The sequence below is a fragment of the Colossoma macropomum genome, unplaced genomic scaffold (assembly GCF_904425465.1).
Source record: "Colossoma macropomum unplaced genomic scaffold, Colossoma_macropomum, whole genome shotgun sequence".
Taxonomy (NCBI): Eukaryota; Metazoa; Chordata; class Actinopteri; order Characiformes; family Serrasalmidae; genus Colossoma; species Colossoma macropomum.
Genome location: NW_023494810.1, coordinates 23592971 through 23608366, shown reverse-complemented (window position 1 = coordinate 23608366; position 15396 = coordinate 23592971). Strand labels below are relative to the sequence as shown.

Here is a 15396-nt window from a genome sequence, read left to right as displayed (position 1 = left end):
TTTTGTACATACTTGTACCAAAGAGTTGGCTCTCTTTCGCACACAGTGTCAGTATTGTATAGTTTTATTGATCTCGCGTTGCGTTTTCTGCTGAGGCTTTGCTGAATGGCTCCAGGCAACAACGTTGGAGTATCACATACGAAGATGCCTTGAAATCCGCTTCTCATACTGACGTTGATTTATCGTCCTGATGTTGCTTGAAGCAGGATCAGTGCTTTTTTTATGTATAAATGAAGGTAGAGAGAATATAGAGGAATTTTACTGTGAAGGGCCCTGACCTCTGCTTGCTCTTTTTGTAATAAGAAAATCTGACCTTTTGACTTTTTTCTGGTTTCCACAAGCACATGCTCTGCTCCGCTTTATCTCCTTTTCCAAAGCCGCTCTGCTTTTGATTGTTCACTGCTGAACTAAAACTGTTTCTGTAGTTATTACGAATAAAGGTTTGGAAGTCAAAAAGCACTTCTGATTATTTGTACCACCTTCCTCTTGACCCTCACAATGATTTAAAACATTGACTAGTTTCAAATGTTACCATAGTTTTGGTTTGTAAACCAAAGTTAAATTGATGGTTTAACCAAAAATCTGAACTTTATAAATTTTTGATAAGTTGGAACAGACAAAGAAAAATGTTTGTCACATAACTAAAACAGTAGTAGCAGCCATCTTAAAAGAGAATTTTGTCCATATTTATAGGTAACAATGTCATACATTTAGGCCATGTTGCATATGTGTATTTGTATTTTGCTGAAAATGTACACCATAGTTCAAAGAGGACCTATTATGCTCAACTTCACTGTTCATAATTTTATTTTTGGGCTCTACTAGAATAGTTTTACATGCATCAGTGTTCCAAAAACACATTTTTCTCATACTGTACATCTATTCACCCTCAGTCTGAAACACTCTTGTTAGAGCTCCTGTGTCTTTAAGCCCCGCCTCCCATTGTGTGCTCTGATTGGTCAGCTCGCCCACGTTTAGATTTGTCAACCGCCGGAGCGGTTCTGCCCCTACAAGTTCTGCCCGCCTTACAGTCTGCAGACAGACTCTTCTCTGTGAAGAAGCTATAAACACAGATGCGGCTATTTTTCCAGTGGCGTCAGTTCTGATGTATCAGCGTCTTCTCAACATGGCTACAAAACTGAGCAAACTCCGGGCTCCAGTAAGTGCTGTGTGTTGTGTGAGGGCGTGCGAAGCTTGCCGTGAGGCAGGCAATAAGCATTGTGTTCCGAGATCGCGTCATCTTGTAGCAAAGGAAAAAGGCTGGAATTCCAACAAGGCATTTCAGGCAGCTGAGAAAAGTAGATTCTGTGGGAGAATGTTTCTCTCTCTGGTGTGAACTTTGAGCTGTGTAGCCTTGCAGGCTGTTTACATGCAGAAAAAGCTACATAACACACTAAAGGAAAGCTAAAAGCAAAATAGGTACCCTTTAAATGTCAATAGAACATTTAACATAATCTTCAAAAATTCTTGCTGAAAATTCAATCCTGCTTGAAAAGAAATTAAACAGTCGCTGAGGACCATGATATTATCCTCTAATTACCAAGATGATTAAATTCATCATTTTTCATCCAGGCATAGAGTTAGTAGCTTTTGCTTTACTCCATTTGTTGTGCTTCACTGAAAAAATCTAAACTATTTTGGAACAGTCTAATCTGGTTAAGCCAAAACAAAAATAGCAATAATTCGGCAATAACTTTTGGCAGTAATTCTATTCGTCATATATGGAGAAAGGAGAGCTGCATACATGTTGGACTTAACACTTCATTGAAGGAAACATGAACAGAGGGTTGCACCAGGAGATACTGGGGAGAAAGTCAAGTTATCTGCCAAGAAACCGAATCTGGGGATATGATGTTTCCACAAGACGACGACCCTTAGAATACGGCCAAAATAACTCAAGACTGGTTTCTGAAAAAGGAGGTAAAGATTCTTGCACAGTTTAGCCAATATCCTGACTTGAATCCCATTGGAAAATTTCTGGAGGATTTTGAAATTTTGAGTCAAAGATTGAACCACAGTTCTGCAAAAGCAGTTTATTCTTTCCATATATGTCTCTAGGCTGTAATTGCAAACAACAGCTTTGCAATAAGTACTAGTGTTATCCATTTGTGGTGTCTGAATACTTTTTTCCCTTATCAATTTTGATTTTTCATCATATGCTTATGGTAACATATTTTACAAAGCCAAACGACATTAAGTGTGTAAATTGTAACAAAAAGTGTCTGAATGCTTCTTAGCCATTGCTGGATGAATGTAGCTGAAGCTGAGAATGATGTTATTTATTAGATGTGTTTGCAAGTTATTACTGAACAATGATTCCACACTTTTAAGTGTTAAACACAGTCCAGATATAAGAGTACTTGAATTCAGAGATTATGAAATACAAATACTTGACTTGTAAAGTGTGTTTCAAGGAGCTATTTTTCAGATTCCACAGACAATAGTAGTGGATGAGGGCCATAGTCCCAGAAGAGTTCAGCGCTTGATCAGAGTCTTCATGCTTCTTCTGAAATGAAAGAGAAGGTTCTGTATCAGTCTGGACAGTCCACACTAAAAAAAAAAGTAGTGCACTGAATTTACTTGTTACCATTAGCAGTAACTGTCATGGCACATGTCATAATGTTCAGTGCCATGATGTATTTTATTCTTGTTTAAATGAAGCATATTTGAATCAGGTAACTTGAATGCAAATTCAGAAGAAAGGCCAAAACTGCCATCTGTAGATGAATACACACATCGCAAAGAACAAATTTTTTGCGGCTCTCGTGATTAACTCTAATGTCTGAAGTTATTTGTGGTTGATTTTTAATGGCCCTGACCTTTTAATCAAGTGCAGCTGCTTATTCCAGTCTCTCAGCTGAAGCCCCTGGACACCACAGCAGCAGCAGCGCTAATTAAGTTCTTACAGTCTGCAGTTGGCGTCATATCTACAGTGCACTGCTGTGTCCCATAGGAGTGGATTACCCCGAGGGAATAAACCAGTTACTTAACTCCTTTTCTGTGCTGTCTTTATTAGGTTATTTTGGGACAATTAATGATGCGCTGAAGTTCGTTTCAAAGGGAAGGAGTTTGTCATTTGCTTGAAGTGTTCATGCTTGTTTCTGAAGGGATGCAGTGGAGTAAGCCGGGTGATGAATGTGACAAATTGCATATAACAGTTAACAGTCTTTCACCAAACCTTGTGAAAGTACTTCAGCACATTCGCTATATTGCTGGTAGGTGTGGATGACATGGCAAAAATATAATATCACAATATCCAAGTGTTTTATTTTTAAAATGTTATCAAAAACTGCAGTGATTTTTCATCAATTTCACATATTGCGTGATAGTAAATCCAGTTAAAAAGCACTAATTATGCTCTCTTTGTAATCAATTATGCAGTTCTGCCAAGTCATATGCATGATATGCTCAAAAATGCATATTGTGCTGACCTTTATCACGACAGCAATAAAATATCGTCATATTGCCCACCCCTAAATGTTGACCAGCTTAAAGCTTAATACTTACCAGTTCCTGAATTTCTCTTGTTAATTTCACTTTAATATCACACTCTTGTTGTGCTGTAACTGTGGTTCCACTGTAAACTTTCACCTTTGGTATGGTCACAGTTCTCTTGTTCAGATCTATATTGTATGTTTCTGCAACTACAAGCTCTCCCAGCAAGATTTTTAAGGGTAAATCTTCACATTTCAGTGTAATACATAGAAAATAGGGTCACACATTACAGTAGGGTCATGTTCATAAGGCTGACATAGCCTTAAACATTTACAGTTATTACAGTCGCCGTCATTTGTCATAAAGGTTGCGTTTGCCAGCTTTGATGTCAAGTTGACGTAACATATGCATCGAATTATGTCATGACATTCACTGGTGTGAAATGACAAACTTTGTTGCTCATTGTATGTCACAGTAATATCATACTGATAATATGACAGCTTACTATGTCAGGCTGGTTGAACAAAAGTGAGAATTTTCGGTGGCCTTTAGATAAAGTGAGTTTCCTTTTACCATTTATGAGATTTAGGCCATCATCATCTGATCTTACATCAGCATTATGTCACTGGGATATGTACCAACTGGCCACTTCATTAAAACCACCTCCTTGTTTCTAAACTCACTGTCCTTTTTATCAGCTCCACTTACTATACAGAGGCACTTTGTAGTTCTACAGTTACAGACTGTAGTCCATCTGTTTCTCTGTGTACTTTGTTAGCCCCCTTTCACCCTGTTCTTCAGTGGTCAGGACCCCCACAGAGCAGGTAGTATTTGGGTGGTGGATGATTCTCGGCACTGCAGTGACATTGACGTGTAAGTGTGTGTTGTGCTGGTACAAGTGGATCAGACACAGCAGTGCTGCTGGAGTTTTTAAACACCTCAGTGTCACTGCTGGACTGAGAATAGTCCACCAACCAAAAATATCCAGCCAACATTGTCCTTTGACCACTGATGAAGGATTACAGGAAGACCAACACAAACTGTGCATCAACAGATGAGCTACTGTCTCTGACTTTGCATCTACAAGCTGGACCAACAAGGTAGGAGTGTCTAAGAGTGGACAGTGAGTGGACACAGTGTTTAAAAACTCCAGCAGCACTGCTGTGTCTGGTCCACTGGTACCAGCAACACACACACACACACACCACCATCACGTCAGTGTTACTGCAGGGTAAAGAAGGGCTAATAAAATATGCAGAGAAACAGATGGACTAACAATATCATTCCACACAAAACAGTGTTGTGACAACCCAGTGTCAAAAAACAACTGTCAATTGACACCTTGACATCAGAGTGGACAAAGGCATCCTTTTAGACAAATGGTGCCTACTGAAATAGCCTTTATAAGTGTCTATGTAGGTTTGTCAGTTGTTATGACCAGCTCAAGCAGGTGTCATTTAGCCGTAAGTTAATTTATGAACATTTCAAAGTCAAGACATCAGTTTTCCTTATGTCCCACACCTGTGATTTAATTCTTCAAATGTGTAAGTTACGGAATTACAAAATCTTTTCAGTTGAAACCACATTATATTAATGCTAATTTAAAACGTAACCTGTTGATCAGTCATTTACCTCATTTTGTTACTAGAAACATGTCTGTCTCACGCTTTGAAAAGTGAATAAATAAGCCAAAGACCTCATGGACAAAGGAGAACAAAAGAGCAGGAAATGCCCCTGGATTTAAAAGTAAATGTCATTTCATATTCAGTATTTTCTGCATGATCTTACCATACAGCTTATATCTAAGGTATTTTGAATTAAACCTTTTAAAAAAAAGTTTATATTCATGTTAAATATATTCCAAGTTACCTGCCAAAGCTAATGCAGGCTATGCTCTTTGCCATTTATAGTAAAAAATCTGGACAGCCAAAACTGTCCAAAGTTGCAGAAACACCCTATGATCAGAAACTGACCAGTGATGAATGGGGTAGAGGGTGGTTAATCAATTGTGCTTAACACTCTGTACTTGAACACCTGAATAGATCATTCTACCAAACTGGTTCAAAACACATTTGGACTTTTAACCGACTTGGACTTCAGACTAAAATCCCTCTGCTGTGAGCGAACTTGTACCTTAATTACGTTTCAGTAGTGACTATTTCAGCCAGTACTAGCAAACGCATAAAATCATAGTTTTTATTAAACCACAAAAAAGTGTATTTAATTGCAAAAAATGTGTTTCAGTAGTGACAATTCTTAATGTTACACAGTGATTTTCAGACTTTGGGGCACATTTACTTCACAACAATGGGATCTAACTGCTCACCATGTGGTCATGAGGGACAGGGATGCAGTCTCACTTCCTGCTCCAAAATGCAGGGATGTGGCTAAAGTAAGGCTCCACCTATGGATTAAAACTTAATAGTGGCATGAAACTGTGAGGCAGCATTTTCTGAATAAAGTTTTTTAAATGTAAAAATTAAGCTCATAGTTTTTCCTAATCTTTTAACTTCACTTTAAAAGAAATCTAAGAGATATTTAAAAAAAAAAAAAAATTAGGCATTATATTCACTGGTTGAAATTTAGAGGCTAGGGTTTGGGACTAACACCTCCAAACAGAAAGTACCCTAAAAATGATGATTTTGTATATATTTAGTTCATTACCTTCTCAGTTAGTATCTCAGCTTTAAATAGATCATACCACAATCTTTGTAAACATATAAGGTCTGAACACTTTTTTTTTCCTAATTATTTTGTTTATTTATTTTAACCACAGGACTGCAGTTTGAGCTATTTCAGTAGAATGGTCCATATAGTGGTGCTGTGATATAAGTGGACCTAAAAGCATAGATAATGATGGATAATGAGTGGAAGTACAAAGTAGGTAAGGTACGTTCTGTACAACACATTATTCTAATTACCTTTCTTCTCCTCCACCTGGAAGTCTTCTGGCAGCAGTTTGTCCTGCCGGTTGCCCAGTACAAAGGCCAGGAAGGACAGGATGAGCGAGTCCATGATGCTGATGATGGCCAGGATGTAGGCCCAGCGCACCGTGCAGTTACCCAGTGTGTATTTATCTGTGCGTTGGCCACACATCCGCTTGACCTCTTCAGAGTCCCAGCCATCTGGGTAGATCATACAGCCTATGACCATACAGGTGGCTGGACAGTGGAAAAAGAAGCAGATTGTTTTATGAACACAGAGAAGCTAAACTATATGTTCAAAAGTATCCAGGCAACCTACTTGTCCAATATCTCTCAACATGTGGTTGAAGAGGCTTTTCCTGTATTTTATTTTGTTCCCTGAGTTTGACTTATGGTGTTTGTATGGTTTAATGTACTAAAAATAATGACCATATCCATTGTCTCTTTATCCCTTAGGATTGAACTGGCAGCTTTTGTTTCCGTGTCTTTGAAGCTAAGTTGTAAAAGGCCTCTGTTCTGATTGGCTGCCCTGTATTGTGCCTCACCCAAAAAGCACTCCAGGCTGAAACACTCCTTATAACTTCACCGTGGGCAGTGGGCAGGGCTATACTGCTGTATGCTGAATAGGTGGATATATGCAAATGCCCTTGTTTTTGTGACAACACTAATTGTTTTTGCAACTTAGTTTCCATATATGGACTGAATGGACTAGGGGATAAATGGTATGTTTTGAAATGTTAACAATGTTTATATACAACCCCATTTCCAAAAAAGTTGGGACACTGCAAAATATGAATAAAAATAGAATGCAATGATATGCAGATCATGTAAACTCTATATTTAATTGAAAATAGTACAAAGGCAACATATCAAATGCTGAAAAATATATACCCATTTTGAATTTACCACCAGCAAAACGTTCCAACAACGTTGGACAGAGTCATGTTTACCACTGTGTTGCATCACTCTGTAAGCGTTTGGGAATTGAGGAGACCAACTGCTGTAGTTTTGAAAGTGAAACGTTTTCCCATTCTTGCTTCATATAGGATTTCAGCTGCTCAGTAGTTCAGGGTCTCCTTTGTCGTATTTTTCGTTTCATAATGCGGGAAATGTCATCAATGGGTGACCGATCTGGACTGCAGGCAGGCCAGTTTAGCACCTGGACTCTTCTATTATGGAGCCAAGCTTGTAGTACATGCAGAATGTGGTTTGACATTGTCTTGCTTAAATAAGCAAGGAGTCCCTGAAAAAGACGTCATCTGGATGGCAGCATATGTTGGCAAAACCTGTATATATCATTCTGCATTAATGATGCCTTTACAGTGCAAGTCACCCATGCCATGTGCACTAACGCACCCCCATACCATCACGGATGCTAGATTGTGTCCTGATAACAAGCGGGGTGGTCTTTAGCTTGGAGGACACGGTGTCCATTGTTGCCAAAAAGAATTTCAAACTTGGATTCGTATGACCATGGGACACTTTTCCACTTCGCTTCAGTCCTTAAATAAGCTTGGGCCCAGAGAAGGCAACATTTCAGGATCCTGGTTTTTGGAAGTGTTTCTGAGCCCTTGCAGTGATTTCCACTACAGAATCGTGTCTGTTTTTAATGCAGTGTTGCCTGAGGCCCCAAAGACCATGGTCATCCAGTATTAATTTTTGGCCTTGACCATTGCATACCGAGATTTCTCCAGAATCTCTGAATCTTTTAATTAGATTATGTACCGTAGATGATGAAATCCCCAAGTTCTTTGCTATTTTACATTGAGAAATCGTTGCACTATTTCCCTGGACAGTTTTTCACAGTGGTGAACCCCTCCCCATTTTTAGTTCTGAAAGACTGTCTCTCTGGGATGCTCTTTTTATACCCAATCATGTTACTGACCTGTTGCCAATTAACCACCTGTCCTAAATTTTTTGAGATGTGTTCCTGGCACCAAATTCAAAATTGGCACATATTTTTCAAAGTCTCAGTTTCAACATTTCATGTGTTGTCTTTGTACTATTGTCAATTAAATATAGGGTTTAAATGATTTGCACATCACTGCATTCTGTTTTATTTACATTTTGCACAGCATCCCAACTTTTTTGGAAACAAGGTTGCACTAAATCACAAGGTTACTTCAAAATAAGGAAGCAAAATTCAGATTTCTGTCATATGAGCCATTCAAAGTAGCTGAATCTTCTAATTAGACAAGGCATATGGACACTTTTGGACACTATACAGTATATTCCACAAGGTAAATCAAGGTATATCCAGAAATAGTCAGCCAGAAAGATTTGACACATATGCTTTAGCACAGGCATCTAAATGTACACAGGCTCAGTCCAAAAAGCAGTTTAAATTCTCCGGACACAACTCTTGGCTCAGGTCCAAGAGCATAAACCCTCGAGAACCATAAACCTGACCACATAAACAAACCTCGGCATAAACACTTCCCACATGCCCCGGCCATAAAAGACAAATGGCTTTGGTACAATCCATCACTTACGTATTATTACAGCTGTGAATTATGGCTTAACACTTTTTTTTTTAAACCAGCAACTGAAGCCCAGTGCCTCTTCTTCCCATATGAGGCAATGAAATCCTCAACCTCTAATCCTCAACATTAGCATTTAGACTCATTCTCCTTTCTCTCAACCTGATTTCACCTGTTTGCAGGTGCAACGTTTATAAAAAAAAACCCTGATTAACTGCAAATAACCGTGAGAGATGAGATGTGCTTTCACACACTGAATGCTTTGATCATATTCAAAAATACACAACTTCGCTGCTCTCAGACAGTTGCCTGGCAACTCTGGCTAGACATGCATTCACCTCAGGAAGCTGGTTGAACAGCTATCTATTATTTACGCACGCAGTGTCATACTATATCTGTTTATCAGGACGCCTGCCACAGGCTCGGGTGTTGGTTTACAGAGCGCTCTCACTTTCACTCTCACTTCTTATTAATGAGTGTACTTCATTATGTAAACATGTTACACAACACACTGCATGTGGTGGAGTTTTGTGGAATGGTGCATAGAATCCTCAGACAGTCTTAAAGGGGAATTTCACCATTTCTTAAAATTCTGCACAATTCCGTTGTTCAGGTAAAAAAAAAAATCATTCAGAGTGGTTTGATATGAAGTGGTTCAGTGTAGAGAAACTACTCAAATTTCTTTACAGTGGTGATGATAGTAATCAGGGGTCATGATGTCTCCAACACAAACACAGCCACTGTCCAACCTGCACTTCTTCTGGGTTTTCATATGTAACATTGATAATGGTAATAGAACGGCAAGCCTGAAAAAAGTTTTCTTAGGGGACTATTTTTCCTTATTATAAGTCCCTGCATGTACCTCTCCACCACGGACACACACTTGTAGATGGTTCTTCAAGGGTTCTTCAGTACAGGAAATAGTTCTGTTTAGAACCATGAGTTATGTATAAAACCATTTCATGCTTAAATGGTTCTTCGTATGGTAAAAAAGTTCTTCAGACTGATAGAGAATGTGTTGTATGTGGAAATGTTTTTGAAAATCGTTTTATCTAGCACCAAAAGGGGTTCTTCTATTGTTACAAGCTTGACATACAGAACAATAGAAGAAACTTTTTGGTGTTATATGGTTTTATGTAGAACTCATGGCTCTGAATAGAACCATCGCCTTTACTAAATACCCCTTGAAGAACCATCTTCAAGTGTGTAGATTTGAAAAAATATAAGTTTAGGCCAAAAATGTATCTCCAACCATTTCCAAGTCATTTTGGGTCGTTTCTTTTAGTCCATTCATCATGAAATTTACATACAATGTAAAAGGTAACAGGCATTTTCAGAGTATGTCAAAAACTGAAAAATGGCAAGAATGGAGATGCGAGGTTTTGTTCTGACAACAGTGATATGTAATGTAATAACAAAGTGATTCACAGTGGTTTGATGTGAATCATTCTAGAGAAACTCAACAAGTGTTTGCAGTGGTGGGGATCAGAACCATGCATGCCGGGCGCTATAAGGCAAAGTAGTTCCCAAAAAAACTCACCATCATTTCACCATTATCAACATTACACATGTTCACAACTCAGAAGACACATGTAGGTTCACCGGTGGTTTGGGATAGAAAATGAAATGCCTATATCTGTGCTGTAGACATCCTGACCCCTGGTTCCCATCACCAACCACTGTAAAAACATCCAACAACATAAGTTTCACTACAATACACCATTTCACACCAAACCACTCTGAACTACTTCGTTTATATCTGAAAGACTGAATTATGCTGAAATGTTGACAAATAAGTGAAATTCCCCATTAAAACTCAACACAATTTGAGGGAAATATCTGATGATTTAGGAAAGAAGTTTGCACAATGCTAATACGTGGCTATAAGCTTCCCTTACTAGCTACATTAACCGTGTAGCTCCAGTGCAAATCTAAAGAAGCAAACTTAAAACACCAAACTTGTGTTGACATATTTAGGATAAAGGAGAAACTGTGCAAGATTGAATTTGCTTTAATTCTGTTTTATCTCCAATTTATCATTTATTTCTGTCTTATTATCTTATATCATGTTTTTGTACACTTCATACAGCACACACTTTCCTGCTCCAGTACATCTGCTTCAAGTTATCAGCCAACAACTGAAACCTTCATAGGTTGATCCAGACCCAGCACAAAATGTTTCAATATGTTGCCAGTAGCTATTTTTCCTCTGTGGGCATCCAAGGCCTTCACTCAATTGGTAAGTGTTATATAAGTTTCCAGATTGCAGTGTTAAACCTGCGGGACCTAACCATGGTGCTGAAATCCTAAACGCCCACTCTTCTCTTTTGCTGCTGAACACTTTATTTTAGTTTTTTGGCATTCTTTCCATTTTTTTGTTCAGCCTCAAACTTTCAAGAGACACAGCAGCCCACACTGCACATCAAACTTTCATAGGAGTCTGTCTGCTTGCCAGGAGCATGAAAAGCGCAGTAGCACTTACACGACGCGAGCTGCATCCATGCACAGATCTTGTAGACGCTGCCGGCGTTGCAGAAGAAGAATAAACTGAAGCAGCCGATGGTGCCTACAATCAAAAGGAAGGAGATGCCTACAAAAAACATGGCAGTCTTGAACGCTCCAGAGGGAATGGAGCCAAAGTCCAGGGCGCTTCCTTTGCACACCAGCTCTCCAGTGATGGGGTTGCCGATGCAGTAGTGAAAGAGTCCGAAGTAGCCCGACTGAGGAGTGTCCACGCTGTCACCAATCCAATAAGGCTGGATGAAGACCACCATGGAGATGATAGCAAAGCAGATGGTGAATATGATCCAAAGGACGCCAATCGCCCTTGCGTTCCGCACATAATTGGTATGATAAATTTTGGCGGCCTCCTGGGCCGGTAGGAGTTTGGCCATTGTTGCAACAGCAAATAGATTAAAGAGCAAGTCCTAAAACAGCTTAACTACAACCTTGGCTCAGTCAGTCCATCCATCAGTTTTCTTATAAGAAAGTCCATTCCCCACTGTGCTCTTCAGTCCATGTAATTCACTGGACAGCTCACAGTGCTGAAACCCTTCCACAAAGCTGGCAACTCATTCCCCAAGAACTCTACTCTGCAGGATCTTCAGGAAAGGCAAGGCTGTGGGAATCAGACACGACTGATCCTAAAGTGATGAAGCACAGCAGCTGTTGAGCTTAGTTTCTTTATTCAAGTACGAGCTTCACTGTCCTGCTCTGAGGTCGAGGAATGACTAATTCATGGTAAACGTAGCCGAGCAACTTCAATTACAAGCTGATCTTCGTTTTATCCTCCCAGCATGAAGCCAGATGGGGAGTGAGCACTTTATGAATGCTTTAATTACAGGTTAAAAGACTCTGCAATGAAGTTCTGGCCTCTACATCATATTTTAGTGCTGGATTTAGTAGAATGGCAATGGAAATTACTACCAGACAATTACACAGAATGATTATACATAAAAATGTTCATACTGCAATAGAGTTATATTACCCTATTATACTTTTTACATGTTCATATTCCAAATGTAGGGGTGATGGTAGTCTTTTATTTCTAATGGAAGTTTCTCCCTCTGGATCAATTCTTCATATTCAGAGATGACATTAAAGTTTCAAAGAATCTGCTTAGCCTGGACTGTAACCCAAAATATAAAAACCTTCTGCTAATTACATAAACTATTGCATGCATTGTCTGGCCTTCATTATGCATTCAGCTGAGATACTCTGAACGCTATTGAAAGTCTTTTCAGTGCATGACTAATGTGTGTCACAGAAAAACAACCCTAAACATTAAAGTGTCAGATAATTATGTTACATTTCATTCTTCACTTCAAGTATGTTGGAGTGCACAGTAGGCTGCATCAAAGCCGTGACCAACGCGCCCCGCTGCTATGGCAATTGCTGAATATGATTCAGATCCAACTGTAGGCTTGCAAATATGAGGGGTGGTACTTTTAAGGGTACTTTTTTGGTGTTGTGTGATGCGGCAACTAATGAGTGGTACTTTATATGTACTCTGCTTGGTTTTCCCAAAATGTATATATATAATAAGTACAGTAACAAAATACAATGGGCACTTTCCATGAATAGAGTTCTTATTTTTATTTCTGTGAAAAGTGAAGGGATCTGTTCTTTAATTTAAAATAAATAAAATTAACATTTAATCGATCAGAAATGACAGTTGGACTATGAATGATCATAGAAGAACAGCAGGCATTACGAGAAATAAATCTACAAAGCAACAAGAAAAAGGGGATGTGTATGAAATAGCATAAAAGAAGGCTGTTACCATGAAATGCTTTGTGAATTAAAAAAATTTTGTCCCAGTAGTGCTCAACATTCAAAGTCCTAATGCTTTTATACAACAGCTTTTGCAAACTACAGCAGGTGAGCCATGGTTTTAAAAACATAATGTTGTGCTAAAAGATACAGTAAAATAGGTAAAGAAATATATACTAAGATTATGAAGAACAACACTGTATTCATTACTATAAATAAAAGTACCTGGGACAAGCTGTAAGGCCTTATCAGTCGAGCACCAGAAGCAGCAGATGGATGGCTGTAGGAAGAGGACACATTTAGTCAGTTTAAAATACTAACTTTAATAACTGAAACAGATACAGGCATATTTATGTAGATTAAATGCATTTCTATAAGCATACAAGCCTCGCAAATCCAGTAAAGGCAGTGCTTCCAAACCTGAGAAATACCTGTTTATGCAGACAGGGCTGGTTTCCTGGCCTCTCCTTGTAAGCCAGGAGCTAACAGTTGCTTCCATCCCTGAAAGATGCTCTTGGTAGATGAAGGACATGCAGGTGACTGCAAGGAGAGAAGAAGCAGTGACAATCATGACAGAGTGAAATAAGATTTCAGAAACATTATTCTGGCTGAACCTCTAGTTAGTGATGCAGTGATTTCTTGTACTAACGGCAATTGTTTTTATTCCGTTTACTATACATAAATTAATATTCTCATGAAGTGGACGCTCAAACTCCAGTTTATACAACTATACGGCAGAAAATAACCAAGTTAGCGCTCAGTGAGGATAACTAATGAAGGAGAATTTTAAAATTCCTGAATAATTCACTCCATGAGATGTAGACATGTGGCTGCAGAGTCATTCAGAGTGATTTGATATGAAATGGTTCATTGTAGGGAAATGTGCTGACTCAGATTTCTTTATAGTGGTGGTGATGGGAACCAGGGGTCGCCATGTGCGCCACAAAAAAAAATAGCCCAAAACCACCTGTGAACCTATACGTGTGTTTTGTGTAATGATGATGAGGGTGCATGTACTCATCTGCCATAAAGGTATTAAAATGAATTGATTAAAATACATTAAGTCAAAACTTTATCACAAAACTACCATAAACAATGTTTCAGTCATCACGCAGCAAAGTGCAAGTGAAGCACCAAACCTGGTCTGTGATGTGAAGCCATAAGCTTGCTAGCCATCAAGCTAACAACCCCACATATCACAAAACCTGATTAGTTTCTGATTTTTGGACACTCCATTCACTCGACTTCACTCACTCAAATTTTATGTTCGTATTTTGAAACTTAAAACATTTTTCTACTCAGTTGGTAAAGTGATCTTTTCTTCATGCTATAGAATATCTGAATCTTCAAGATACTATTCAATTGAAAATGCTTAGATTCGTTTTTTTACTCAAAATATTCAACAGTTGCAGCCCTACATCTGACTATTCCTCTAATCTCTCAAACCCAAAACACAACAGAACACATACACTCATATGCAAAAGTTGGTGTCGCCCTGGCCGAGTGACATTTTGTTGCTTTCCTTTCAAATAAATCTCCTGCACATAAAAAGCATTAAATACATACTGAAAAACAATAAATAAAAAGGAAGAAGTTACCAGATTACACGTTACTGTTTTTTTAGGATTCTGTTTCTTCTGTTTATAGTTATTTGTTGTTTTATAGTGTAGTATTGTTGGCCTATTATCACTTTGACAAACATAAAGAGACAAATGGAAGTGTTTATTAATGTTGTTTATTGATGTTTTAAATGAAAAGCATACATTCTGGTTCTTCACTCTCTCCCTTTACAACACCAAAGTCTTTTCCAGAAGCTCATCTTCTCTTTGCTTTTCACTGTCGTGTCCTTCGAGGCCTCCTTTCTCCTTTTCTCCTCAGCCTTCTTTTGCATTTTAAGCGCCTTGGCCTTCTTCTTTTGGATCTTCTTCCATTCTTGTCTTTCTTCCTTGCTCATGCTCTCACTCGGGACTCGACTCACGTGGTTTTGCAGCTCTTGCATCAGCCTGTGTTTCTGGATGACCACCAGAGGAACCGCTGATAGGATCCTGTCCTCGCTCTCCTTAATCACAGCTACCGGATCTCTGATCATCTCCCGTTCGCGCTCCAGCTCTTCCATCTTCTGCTTCATAATGGCCTTGTATTTGACGTTCACCTCCAGGTTTTTAGAGCGGAGCTCATCCGATATCTTCCAGATCTTCTCCACCTGCCTCTTTTCTGCTTCCCACATCTTTCTCATCTCCTCAATCTCTTCATCTTTCATCAGGAGCTCACCCTGTAGCTGCTCA

General features: G+C 38.9%; 1 protein-coding gene across 1 annotated transcript; it reads right to left on the bottom strand.

The window, feature by feature from the left end:
- Nucleotides 1-6348: 6348 nt before the first annotated feature.
- On the bottom strand, nt 6349-11733 carry lhfpl5a (LHFPL tetraspan subfamily member 5a). The gene is made up of 2 exons (XM_036559761.1): nt 11322-11733; nt 6349-6596 (listed from the first exon to the last, which is right to left on the bottom strand). The coding sequence occupies exons 1-2, from the start codon at nt 11731-11733 to the stop codon at nt 6349-6351; spliced, it is 660 nt and encodes a 219-aa protein (XP_036415654.1).
- Nucleotides 11734-15396: the final 3663 nt, after the last annotated feature.

What these genes read in the sequence shown, in the direction of transcription:
- lhfpl5a (XM_036559761.1), bottom strand. Translation starts at nt 11,733, where the DNA reads ATGGCCAAACTCCTACCGGCCCAGGAGGCCGCCAAAATTTATCATACC. An exon ending in ATGGATGCAGCTCGCGTCGT is followed by an intron (nt 6,597 to 11,321) that starts GTAAGTGCTACT and finishes TCCACTGTCCAG; the next exon opens with CCACCTGTATGGTCATAGGC.